Below are 13405 nucleotides of genomic sequence, written 5' to 3'. Positions count from 1 at the left end.
ATGCAAACACACACATGCGTGCACACACACACACACACACACACACATTAGAAAGACTATATAGAGGATTACATGTTCTCCCGGAATGATAATTTGATTGTGCACAGCAAACCTGTATTTCTTGTGGTTGGATTTTGATCCTTTATTTTAATGTATAGGCTCTGAATTATTGTTACTATTGTTTTTGTCTTAAGTAGAATTTAATTCTGAGGAAGAAAGTTCATGAGAAATTTTTTCCTGAATATCATTTGAAATTTCTTCTCAGCTATCCCTTGAGTTCACTACTCTGAAATGAAAAAGTACAGGCAGTGGAAAGGAGCAGTTGTTTATATAAGCAGAGAAAGAGGTCACTTTTTTTAGTCTGTTAGGAGAGTGATTGACTTTTTGCAAAGTAAAAAGTAAAGTACATTATCTGGGATACTTCATGTCGTTTTAAATGAGGATGATGTTTAGTCCCTGGGCCAAGACAGTCCCTATATGGCTTTCTAAGTTTGAAAAGCAAACCTTATTTGCCCTTGGGGAGAAAAGACACAAAGTGAATGTAATCATGAACTGGGAATCTCAATAAATTGTTTGGAAAAGGGTAATTTTTACCCAGCAACATGGCCTGAGGTATGAGATGAAAGATAGATTTGAAAAAGTCTTTCAATGTTTTTCATAGACATCTAGGTTGACTTTTTTGGGGCAGTGTTTATTTGTTCCTTTCTTTGTACATGAGGAAAATATCCAGTACCTTGTAATTGGATCATTGCTTTCAGCAGGAACACTAAAAGCCGTACTCAAACTCCAAGCCAAGAATAACATGAAAAATAATTTAATAGTCATTTTATATTAGCAGACAGGATGTTAGTGACTCATTTCTAATGACAAGTTAAATGGAAATTACACAAAATGAACAGGATCTATTTTTCAAGTACTATAGAGTGGTCACAAAGGTCCGAGGCCTGCCAGTTCAAATTTATCTGTGTTCCTCTCTATTCTTTGCACACATCTTATTTTTCTCATTTTTCTATGGACTTGATCTTCAGGTTGAAAGCTTGACATCACTGCAGCAGTGCCTGACAGAGGGTTTTATTGCTTCTATTATTATCAGGCCACAATCTCATGCCTCAGGAATATGTGTATACACAGTCTGTTCTTAAGTTCTCACTTTCCCTGGCATCACCATTATTTGATTTATAATTTCCATAGATAGTAACCAGTCTAACTTGAATCAGACATATATATGGGATGTTACATAACCATAGTGTTTGCAATGATTGCAGCAATGAATTCATTTAAAAGCATGGGATTTGTGATGTGTTTTTTTAATGGATAAAAGAAGTTAAAAATGTGTGTGCCTTTCGACTATATAATAAGTTTTACTGTTAGGAGTGAGTGGCTATCACTCCTAACATGTGAACATGTGACTATGTATTGGTCATTGATAAGCTGGCCTCTTTTTCTTTAAAAGTCATAAAAATTAAGTCTGTATATTATTCATGCATTTCTTCATTCATTTAATGTATAGCTATTTAATATTTACTATATTTAAATGCTGAAATAGGGACTAAGAATGGTGAATAGGAAAGACATAGTCTTTATTTTCAGTGGATTTCTATTTTAATCAGAAGATAGACACTAAACATTAAACCAGGTATTATTTAATTGCATTTGTGAAAATTGCTGAGGAGAAACTTGTAGGAGCCCCGGACTTAGTAAAATTAAGGAAGAAGAGTTAGTGAACAAAGTTCTAGGCAAATGAAATAGCTGAGCCACAAGACAGGAGGGGAGAGGGGTGGGATTGTAGAGCTAAAGGACATTAGAATTGGAGTCCAGAGTGCTTGTCACGGCATACAAACCCCTGCCTCATCCCATTTCATAAATCTCTCCCCACCCACCCCTGGAATCATAAACATACACAGTAGATGGTAAATTAAGCCACGTGATTGTTGGGATTACCTAGGGGTGGTAAAAAGAAAGCTGGGTCAGTAACAAAACCTTGAGAAACTTTTACAGTCAATGTTTAGGTAAAGGAGGTTGAACCAGCAAAAAAGACTAAGAATGATTGGTCAGAAGCCAAGCATAAGGAGGTGACTAGACACAGCATATACTGCTGATGGGAAAAAGGTAAAGTCTGACAGATTACAGACCAGACTTAAGTTTTAGAACTAGGATGGATGCTATGTAGAGAAAAATAGGAAAAGATTCTAGAACACTAGTGGATCTGAGGTCCCAATGAGATCCAAGTATAGTCTTGGTGAAAGCACTCTAGGAAGTGAGAGCATTCGCTGTAGTAGAGAGAGAGACACTCTACTTGAGGACAGGAGATTAGGTGAGAGAGGAGGACATTTAGTGATTTTGAAAGTGGAAAATGTTCAGGTTATGTCAGGTTTCAGACTTGACTCTGGGCGTGAAAGGCTAAGGTAGAGAAATGAAAAGTTCATTTGTAATAAGGAGATCCAGTCAAGGTGTTGAATGGAATGTTTGTGTAGATGTGAACATCATTCAGGATCATGGGGCTAGAAGAGAAAACAATAATCCAGTCTTTTTATGAAGGATGAATTGTGACTAGAGATTAGTAGGTAAATGATACCAACAATAAAGGAGATAGTGCATAGCTAGATGGCAAGAATGTCAAAGCAGCAGGGATTTTTTGAAAGGAGTTAAGGATGCAATGGACAGCACTAGGTGCCAGAGTATCATCAGCCTGAGGGTATCTAGGGTGTTGAGGAATAAGCAGCCATCTTCATTTGCAACAGAAGTGCTGTCCTCAGTGGAGAGTGGAATTTTAGTCAAGGTTGGAAGGTAGAGGAAATGTTCTGAAAGAAAGTTAAGTATGCGGTGAAATTTCCAAAGGCACAGTGGAAGAATCTGAGAGATAGGAGAGAAGAGAGGGAGAGAGAGATGGGGGCAGAGTGGGAGGTGGGGTGGGGCAGGGAACTGGTGCTCAGTGGAGAGCAATTGGCAGTAAAAAATGGAGCATTATGGGAATTTTATTGTAGCAGAAAATCAATACCTGGAGATGGTTTGAAGACTCAGGGACCTGGAGGGAAGGGCTAAGGAAACAAGGATTAGAGAACATGTCAGGGTTAGTAGCTTAAGAGATGACTGCCTCACTAGGGCCTGGGAACAGGAGCTTGGCTGTAATAACTAAAGCAAAGAAGAGCCTGGAAAGCCTGACAGAGCTTCACTAGAGGAGACCAAAATGTGGGGACTACCTCTAGCAAAGTGGGATTTTTAATTGTTGAAATGCTAATAGGCTAATATTAGCATTAAATGCTAATATTATAAAATGTCCAACCTCATGGAAGCAACCTAAGTGTCCATTGACAGACGAATGGATAAAGAAGATGTGGCACATATATACAATGGAATATTACTCAGCCATAAAAAGAAATGAAATTGAGTTATTTGTAGTGAGGTGGATGGACCTAGAGTCTGTCATACAGAGTGAAGCAAGTCAGAAAGAGAAAAACAAATACCGTATGCTAACACATATATATGGAATCTAAAACCAAAAATGGTTCTGAAGAACCTAGGGGCAGGACAGGAATAAAGACACAGGCGTAGAGAATGGAGATGAGGACACGGGGAGGGGGAAGGGTAAGCTGGGACGAAGTGAGAGAGTGGCATGGACATATATACACTACCAAATGTAAAATAGATAGCTAGTGGGAAGCAGCCACATAGCACAGGGAGATCAGTTCGGTCCTTTGTGTCCACCTAGAGGGGTGGGATAGGGAGAGTGGGAGGGAGACACAAGAGGGAGGAGATATGGAGATATATGTATATGTATAGCTGATTCACTTTGTTATAAAGCAGAAACTAACACACCATTGTAAAGCAATTATACTCCAATAAACATGTTAAAAAGGAAAAAAAAAAAAAAAGGAGAGAAAAAATAAATAAAATGTCCAACCTGCCAGAGGTTTGCACCAAGAAACACCAGGCCTTTGCAATACTTGATCCATTCTGACCAAGAGTTCATTTTCTCTCCTCAACCTTTCATGTTAAGCTTTCAGGTTTAACAATTTTATTTAAATTCTGCGTTTCTTCTCTGAAGTCTGGGATATACTATAAATTACATAATTTGCATGAACTTTTTCTAACATTTCAATTCCTGACTTAATATCATTCAATTCCTCACTTAATATCATCAATTGAATTTGGTATGAAAAAGCAGGAAGCTACATTCCTTCTTTAATCTAGTTTATTGCTCAGTATTGAGAAACTATGATTTAATACTCATCTAATAACTTGAAATAATAATACTTTTTCCAAAGTATCTAATTCAAAATCAGGAAAAGTATTTTTTTTCAAAGCTATGTGATAGTACATGCTTGACAATAAATTTAAAAATTCATATCAAGTGATGGACTTAGCTTTCTGTGGGCTGTGGATGAGTCAAATGTAAACAAGCGTAGTGGGTTAGTTCTAGTTAATATCAACATTCAAACTCTGATCTTTTGAGTTGTCCCTGGTAGTACCGTCAGGATTCCATCTTTTGTCATTTAAGAAGGAATTTGAGAATTATCTACAAATGACTTACCACACTCTTAATTCTCTGCTTAAACAGTTTAAGAAATTGTAGTTGAACAATTTAGAGACTAAGTTATATTTATGTTTATATTCTCACAATACTCCTAGTATCTGGGATACTATATATAAATGGTTGTTGGATGTGCCAGTTATCTATTGCCACGCAATGCTGCATACTCACCAGAAAAACTTAGTGGCACCCAGTAAAAAACACATTTTTCATGAGGCTCTGGGGTTCAGCTGACCTGAATTAGTTTTAGCTGATCTGGGTTGGGTTTGCCCAAATATCTGAGTCTCTTCTGGCTGTTGGTTGTCTTAGCTTGGATGACTAGGGTAACATGATTCTGTTTTCTGTCCTGCTCGACCTCCAGAAGACTAGTCTAGGCATGTTCTCATGGCACAGGGGAAGGACAAGAATGAGCAAAACCAATTGTGCAAGCATCTTTCAACTCTCTGTGTCACATGTGTCAATATTCCGTTGGTCCAGAAAAAATCACATGGACAAGTCAAAAGTCAACAGTAGGAGGGTACTGCAAGATTACACAGAAAGGACATGTATACAGAGAGAAGTGAAGAATTGGGGCCATGGGTGCAACTGGTCCACCACATTGAATGAATAAATGAACAAATGGATCACAGAGTGATGGGAAGAGCACTGGGCTAAGGGTTGGGAGACATATCCCTGAGGCGTGGCACTGTTCATTCTATTAATTTGGGTAAATTGTTTAATCATTCTGGACCCTAATTTCCTTATTGGCTCTTTCCAAGCTTTAAAAGCCTTTGATTCAAGCTTTTAATGAATATTTAATGAATTTAATGCTGTACACAGTCTGTAAGAGAAACTTAAGGAAAGTTGTTCATTATGCTATCCTTTAGTGAACCAAAATGGCTAGTGTGGATGGCCAAAATTCACTGGCTACTTTTGACTCTATGAATCTGAATTTTTTTTTTTTGAATCTGAATATTTTGTAATCAGATTCAAACTGAAAAACTTCTATTCTGAATTTCGCTATGAAGCAATGTGCTGAAAGTTCAGTTTCCTTTTTAGGTCTTTCGTGTTTGTTCCTATCTGATGATTCTTTTGAAGAATACAATATGTCAGTACTACATCAAACACGATGACATTTCTTATATGTGAGATGTGTTTTAGAGTCCATTGATGTTTTGCCTTAATAATTCATTGTTAGGATGAATTATCATTCTAAAATTGACTAGAGGAGCTTTATCAAATTTGTATAATGCTGGTAAAAATGTGGGTTATTTTAAAGTAAATATTATGATTAGTTTTATAATATAAAAGGTACAGATAATACAAAATGAATCCTGTTCATTATATAATAAATAATTATGTAATATGTAATGAAATGCTGGATTACTAAACTATCAGAATAAAAACTGAGTGAAAAAGTTGTAAATAAAAATATTTTATAAGCTCCACAAGAAGAAAGTAATATACACAAATGGTCTCTGAAGATGATATTCTGTGTCTGAGATGACTTCTTATTTTAGTCACTTAGATTGCCTAAAAAATTCAACACCTAGATTACCAAAATAGGTTGATGAAGATATAATCTGTAACTCACTCTGACATATAGAATGTTCTGTTTCAGATATACAGAAATAACTTGCCATATGATAAATGTTTATCCTTGTCCTACCTCTGGGAAACATTTAGTTTGGACTGATAATTTACTTGTGAAATCAATCACCCGGCCTATGTCATTTCAGAGTCTCCATGTAGACAGATCCAAGAAGCTGCACTCAAGTCAAGCTGGCCTGGATTCCAAAGTACCAGTTGGTTGTCAAAATGATTTGGCTGATCTGGAGAAAGAGAAGAGAAAGACTGGGAAAACTGCAGTAGCAGGCACCAGTGCAACCACAGGTCCGTTAAGCCACATGATATTGGCTTTAACTGCCTTTATGACAGATGCGCAATGTACAGCTTCTTACTGCCATTTTATTTGGAATATATGACATAGTCAAAGTGATGGACCTGACCTGCGAATCTCACTGAAATTTAGTTATAAGTGAAGCATAGTATTAAGCACTCATATTGATGATAGGTCTGTTCATTGTTTGCTGTTATTAGGTTTTTCTTCTCATTTATGGTTTTCATGGCCAAGGAAGTGTTCTATTTTAATGTTGCTTTTATTATCATGACAGTAATATGTTTAAATGTTTGCTAAAATTAACAAGAAGGTTTAATGGCTTGAGAAGATGTCAAAATAATTGAGATGCTTTTAATTTTAAAAGTGTCAGATGAGTGACCTAATGCAGACTTGAATTATAATAGTTTAGTTTATAGAGATGGCGATCTGATATTTTTCATCTCTACTAAAAGCAAAACAAGAGAAAATGGACTTGTGGAGAAGTTGATATCATTCAATTAAGCTACCCAGACTAACTTCCATATTGTGGAAATCTTGGATGAGTTAGCACGGGAAATGAGAATTTTCTTTCTTGGCAATATTTTAAACACACCAAAGAAGCTCAATTTCATTATACTTTATCTTTAAAACTTCACATTTCATTTGTAGATAAGTTGAAACTGTAATTATTCTTAAGCATATGATTTGTTCTTTTCCCCTCCTTATTTGATTTTGTAGCCAGCACTCTTTTTTCCTCCCAGGGCATGTAAAAGTCAAAATACTACATATAAAGTCTCTAAAGTGTTTCTGCTGAAACTCTGTACAATTTGTGTTCTTTCATGTAGTTAACTTACTGGCTTCTGACACTCCTATAAAAATATCCCATAGAGCTTTTCTTATTGCCTTTTCATTGACTCTTTCTGAATGATAAAAATGAAATTCTGTAAAGGGCTTTGAAAACCATGCATATTGCAATTCCTCCAAATTTCAAATACTAACCAAGTGTGACTATAAAAGAAACAACTACTGCAGTGAAGATTACTGCACTGTGTTGAGTCTCAGGCTGTTATTAATTCATTGGAAACTATTTTTTCCTTAAGATTATGGATCCTAAAAGGTACCAGATAATACAATTGCTGAGATCAAAGTTTTTGTTTCAATCATAGGAAAACTTATTATCTGATCTTCCCCTGTGTGTGCATCTTCCTGGGATGCTATGTGACAGCCCCAAGTTTGCGCTCTGAATGAATAGTGCAGAGTATGTTACAGACCAGGGCAGAAACTGCTTTGAACCTATTGCCTATTAGTGATGGTTTAAGAAAAAAAGAGGACCTGAAATTAAAGTGATGGTTCTACTAACCATCACTTAGTAGTGATGGTTAGTAGTAAGACTTACTAACTTTACTCAAGAGAGTAAAGTGAAATCTCCTTTCTTACATTAATTTCAACGTGCATTTATTTAAAAATTACCTAGTATGTGGATCTGGGCAATATTTTCACTTGCTTTCCCATTTGAAATTACAATAAATTATAGAGTCTATCTTCATTATGAGTTATAATTGAATGACAATTCCATACATAAAAATACAAAAGTAAAGCAGAAATATAATTCTTCAAAATTCATTTTTTTCTTGTGAAATATTATATATTTTCTTCATTAACAAAACCTCTTTTGATCTGTACTTAACATTTACTGTACTTGGAATGGATAGCTCATCTGTGAATATTCATTAACCACCTTGGAGTTCAGGATAAGCAAATCATACTCTTTCTGAGCTTTCTCCTCTTTTAAAATTTGAGACATAAGTCAGTCATTTCCTAAATTCTCTTTGGATGAAAATGGCAGTTTTAGAGGCTCTGTGGCGTATCACAGAGAAAACAAAGCAAAACAAAACAAAAAAAACGTATTAAGACAGGGGAGCTGCATCTCCAGTTTTGCTCCTTCTAGACACCCAGACCTTATTCTTTCAGTTAGATGAAGTGGAACCATCTCAGATATGTATCTAATAATTATACTAAAGGGAAGTCTTCATTTTGAAATCCTCCGTAGACAACTAGAAGATTCGCTGTAAATGGCTGAACACATGTTATCTAATGAGAGTTTGCTCTGTTGAAGCCAGGAGCACAGGAAACTCTACCTCCGGATTGGTGCTGTCATTCCCAGCTCCTCTTCAGTTAAGAAGCTGGTGAAAATGCTTCACCAGATCTCATGGGTGACCTTCCTCTCTGGGTCCCTGATTCACTCTGCTTACTCAACAAGGCCCATGTCTTATTTGGGGAACATTGTTATTAAGTCTGCACGTTGTTTTGTCCATAAATTACTAAACGAACAGTTCTTTAAAAGTAGGATGATTAAGTGGTTAACTTTTGGAGTCTGAACTTAAGACTGCTGGGTTTAAACCTTGGCTCCCCTACTCGCCAGCTGTGTACCGTGTCTCTATCTCTTTATTTGTAAACTTGGGTTAGTAATAGCGCTACACCATAGGCTATTTTGACAACTACATTAGATAAAATAGGTTAAAGTTAGTATAGTACATAATAAACTCCAGTTGAATCATAGCTATGCTAATTAACTTCTGCATATTTATGAGTTGATGGCCAAGGAAAAATTTGCTTCCTGACAGTATATTTTGCAAAGTGCTGGCTGTGACCACCTGATGTGGCTCTTGCAGTCTCTGAGTTTCTGTCTGTACTTTTTTCCTTTGAGAACCTGTATCCTCTTGGGAATTTCCTCTATGAATTCTATGGATATGGGAAGTGATTAGAAATCTTTTGGAGATGAGTCACTGAGTCCTCTGAGTCTAAGAAACAATACAATTGTGCAGAGGCATGGAAGCCCTGAGCCTCCCTAATGGACCCCTTCCCCTCCTTAACTCAGCTGCAGTAGCTCAGGAAGAGCACAGAGCTTCCCTGTTTAATCAGTGACAGTGCTATTGTTGGTAGATGACATGTGTTAAGTGCAAATGTTTGTTTTAAGCTGTTTGTTTTATGTCCAGTTCCCAGGATGAACTTGCAAGTGGAAAGTTTATTGAGAAGTACTCTCAGGAACAACACATAAGGCAGAGGAACGAAAGCAGGTCTGAACAGAGGGAGAAGTGAAATCATAATAGAGTCACAAGAAAGACCTCAGCTGATCACACAGGGAGCTCTGGAGCTGGCGTGGCTCTTCAGAGTTGTCTTGTATTAAGGCGAGGGGACCAGGTTTTTATAGCCCCTGCTTCAGTCGATCATTGGTAGCAGCTGCCTTTGAGAAGGGGGCATGACTGTGGGCAAGGTGACTTCCTTTAGCCAAAGTCATTTGGTATCAGAGGATTATCATTTAGTTGTGAGAAGGATCTGATTATTATGTAGGTCACACATTAATTGCAGAGATTGCTTCTGGTGATCTGACTGGCTAAATAGAAGGCCGTTTTCTTTTTTCCTCTTTATGTGTCTATCTAGAAACTGCGATCTTTGCCAGAAAGGATAATCTTTTTTTTTTTTTTTTTTTTTTTTGCGGTACGTAGGCCTCTCACTGTTGTGGCCTCTCCCGTTGCGGAGCACAGGCTCCGGACACACAGGCTCAGCGGCCATGGCTCACGGGCCCAGCCACTCCGCGGCATGTGGGATCTTCCTGGACCGGGGCACAAACCCATGGCCCCTGCATTGGCAGGCGGACTCTCAACCACTGCGCCACCAGGGAAGCCCCGAAAGGATAATCATTTAAAATTTACCTATTTGGTTTTACTCTACATAAATGTTCTCTACTTAGTAAATTTTATATTCTCCTGATCAACATTCTCTAATGGAATTTCCTTGCTTTTGAAGCTTCTACTATATTCTAATTATTCTTACATCTTTAGACTCATCCTCCATTAATTAGACTTGTCAAGTAGTGAGAAGACCCCTGGGCCAGAAAACAAAAGCAGGTACCATAAGGTCTAGTCCCAGCTCTGTACATCCTAGATGTGCAGTCTTTCACAGGCCATTTTATTTTTCTGAGTTATATTTCCCTCATCAAAATAAGAGGTACCCCAGGAAATTTTTGTGCCCTGTCAATTCTGAAAGCATGTGATTACATGGCCTATTCTGATATCATAGAGTCACGGCGCTGTTGTTCACCTGTAAGTAAGACCCACATAGAAATGATTCACGACATTTAGGGACATTCTTATTATGGTAAATTAAACAGGTAACAGGAAACAAGCTCCATGGAAAAGCTCTTCACCGAGGTCAAGATGGAAGCTAGAAAGAAAGAATGCATTTATAGGAAGGTAAAGAAGTCTTCATACTGAGCTTTAATTCAATCTTATTTTTATTTTTTAACATCTTTATTGGAGTATAATTGCTTTACAATGGTATGTTAGTTTCTGCTTTATAACAAAGTGAATCAGCTATACATATACATATATCCCATATCTCCACCCTCTTGCATCTCCCTCCTACCCTCCCTATCCCACTTCTCTAGGTGGTCACAAAGCACCGAGTTGATCTCCCTGTGCTATGCAGCTGCTTCCCACTAGCTATTTTACATTTGGTAGTATATGTAAGTCCATACCAATCTCTCACTTCATCCCAGCTTCCCCTTTCCCCTCCCTGTGTCCTCAAGTCCATTCTGTACATCTGCATCTTTATTCCTGTCCTTCCCCTAGGTTCTTCAGAAACATTTTTTTCTTTTAGATTCCATATATATGTGTTAGCATACGGTATTTGTTTTTCTCTTTCTGACTTACTTCATTCTGTATGACAGACTCTAGGTCCATCCACCTCACTACATATAACTCAATTTCATTTCTTTTTATGGCTGAGTAATATTCCATTGTATATATGTGTCACATCTTCTTTATCCATTCATCTGTCGATGGACACTTAGGTTGCTTCCATGTCCTGGCTATTGTAAATAGAGCTGCAAGGAACATTGTGGTACATGACTCCTTTTGAATTATGTTTTCTCAGAGTATATGCCCAGTAGTGGGATTGCTGGGTCATATGGTAGTTCTATTTTTAGTTTATTGAGGAACCTCCATAATGTTCTCCATAGTGGCTGTATCAATTTACATTCCCACCAACAGTGCAAGAGTGTTCCCTTTTCTCCACACCCTCTTCAGTGTTTATTGTTTGTAGATTTTTTGATGATGGCCATTCCGACTGGTGTGAGGTGATACCTCATTGTAGTTTTGATTTGCATTTCTCTGATGATTAGTGATGTTGAGCATCCTTTCATGTGTTTGTTGGCAATCTCTATACCTTCTTTGGAGAAATGTCTATTTAGGTCTTCTGCCCATTTTTGGATTGGGTTGTTTATTTTTCTGATATTGAGCTGCATGAGCTGCGTGTATACTTTGGAGATTAATCTTTTGTCAGTTGCTTCATTTGCAAATATTTTCTCCTGTTTTGAGGGTTGTCTTTTCGTCTCATTTATATTTTCCTTTGCTGCGCAAAAGCTTTTAAGTTTCATTAGGTCCCATTTGTTTATTTTTGTTTTTATTTCCCTTTCTCTAGGAGGTGGGTCACAAAGGATCTTGCTGTGATTTATGTCAAAGAGTGTTCTGCCTGTGTTTTCCTCTAAGAGTTTTATAGTGTCTAGTCTTACATTTAGGTCTTTAATCCATTTTGAGTTTATTTTTGTGTATGGTGTTAGGGAGTGTTCTAATTTCATACTTTTACATGTAGCTGTCCAGTTTCCCCAGCACCACTTATGGAAGAGGCTGTCTTTTCTCCATTGTATATTCTTGCTTCCTTTATCAAACATAAGGTAACCATATGTGCGTGGGTTTATCTCTGGGCTTTCTATCCTTTCTATCCTATCCTATATATCCTTTCATTGATATATATTTCTGTTTTTGTGCCAGTACCATACTGTCTTGATTACCATAGCTTTGTAGTATAGTCTGAAGTCTGGGAGCCTGATTCCTCCAGCTCCATTTTTCTTTCTCAAGATTGCTTTGGCTATTCGTGGTCTTTTGTGTTTCCATACAAATTGTGAAATTTTTTGTTCTAGATCTGTGAAAAATGCCATTGGTAGTTTGCTAGGGATTGCATTGAATCTGTAGATTGCTTTGGGTAGTATAGTCATTTTCACAGTGTTGATTCTTCCAATCCAAGAACATGGTATATCTCTCCATCTGTCTGTATGGTCTTTAATTTCTTTCATCAGTGTCTTACAGTTTTCTGCATACAGGTCTTTTGTCTCCTTAGGTAGACAAAAGGTATTTTATTCTTTTTGTTGCAATGGTAAATGAGAGTGTTTCCTTTATTTCTCTTTCAGATTTTTCCTCATTAGTATATAGGAATGCAAGAGATTTCTGTGCATTAATTATGTATCCTGCTACTTTACCAAATTCATTGATTAGCTCTAGTAGTTTTCTGGTAGTGTCTTTAGGATTCTCTATGTATAGTATCATGTCATCTGCAAACAGTGGCAGCTTTACTTCTACTTTTCTGATTTGGATTCCTTTTATTTCTTTTTCTTCTCTAATTTCTGTGGCTAAAACTTCCAAAACTATGTTGAATAAGAGTGGTGAGGGTGGGCAACCTTGTCTTGTTCCTGATCTTAGAGGAAATGGTTTCAGTTTTTCACCATTGAGAACGATGCTGGCTGTGGGTTTGTCATATATGGCCTTTATTATGTTGAGGTAAGTTCCCTCTATGCCTACTTTCTGGAGGATTTTTTATCATAAATGACTGTTGAATTTTGTTGAAAGCTTTTTCTGCCTCTATTGAGATGATCTTGTGGTTTTTATTCTTCAGTTAGTTAATATGGTGTACCACATTGATTGGTTTGCGTATATTGAAGAATCCTTGCATCCTGGGATAAACCCCACTTGATCATGTTGTATGATCCTTTTAATGTGCTGTTGGATTCTGTTTGCTAGTATTTTGTTGAGGATTTTTGCATCAATGTTCATTAGTGATATTGGCCTGTAGTTTTCTTTTTTTGTGACATCTTTGTCTGGTTTTGGTATCAGGGTGATGGTGGCCTCGTAGAATGAGTTTGGGAGTGTCCCTCCCTCTGCTATATTTTGGAAGAGTTTGAG

General features: G+C 37.2%; 1 protein-coding gene across 5 annotated transcripts in view; it reads left to right on the top strand.

Annotated features, from left to right (window-relative positions):
• Window positions 1-13405, top strand: part of THEMIS (thymocyte selection associated) — a 206592-nt gene that overhangs the window by 136814 nt on the left and 56373 nt on the right. For all 5 annotated transcript variants that reach the window (XR_003793697.1, XR_003793696.1, XM_029223750.1 and 2 more), the window contains one exon: window positions 6250-6403. Coding sequence is in view for 3 of the 5 variants with exons in the window: in XM_029223750.1 (XP_029079583.1) it covers window positions 6250-6403 (154 nt within the window). In the remaining 2 variants the exon portion in view is untranslated. The remainder of the gene's footprint in view (window positions 1-6249; window positions 6404-13405) is intronic.

The sequence above is a fragment of the Monodon monoceros genome, unplaced genomic scaffold (genome assembly GCF_005190385.1).
Source record: "Monodon monoceros isolate NGI ecotype Baffin Bay Population unplaced genomic scaffold, NGI_Narwhal_1 Super_Scaffold_15, whole genome shotgun sequence".
NCBI classification, from domain to species: Eukaryota; Metazoa; Chordata; class Mammalia; order Artiodactyla; family Monodontidae; genus Monodon; species Monodon monoceros.
The sequence above is the reverse complement of the archived record's forward strand: the minus strand, read 5'-3'. Positions and strand labels throughout refer to the sequence as shown.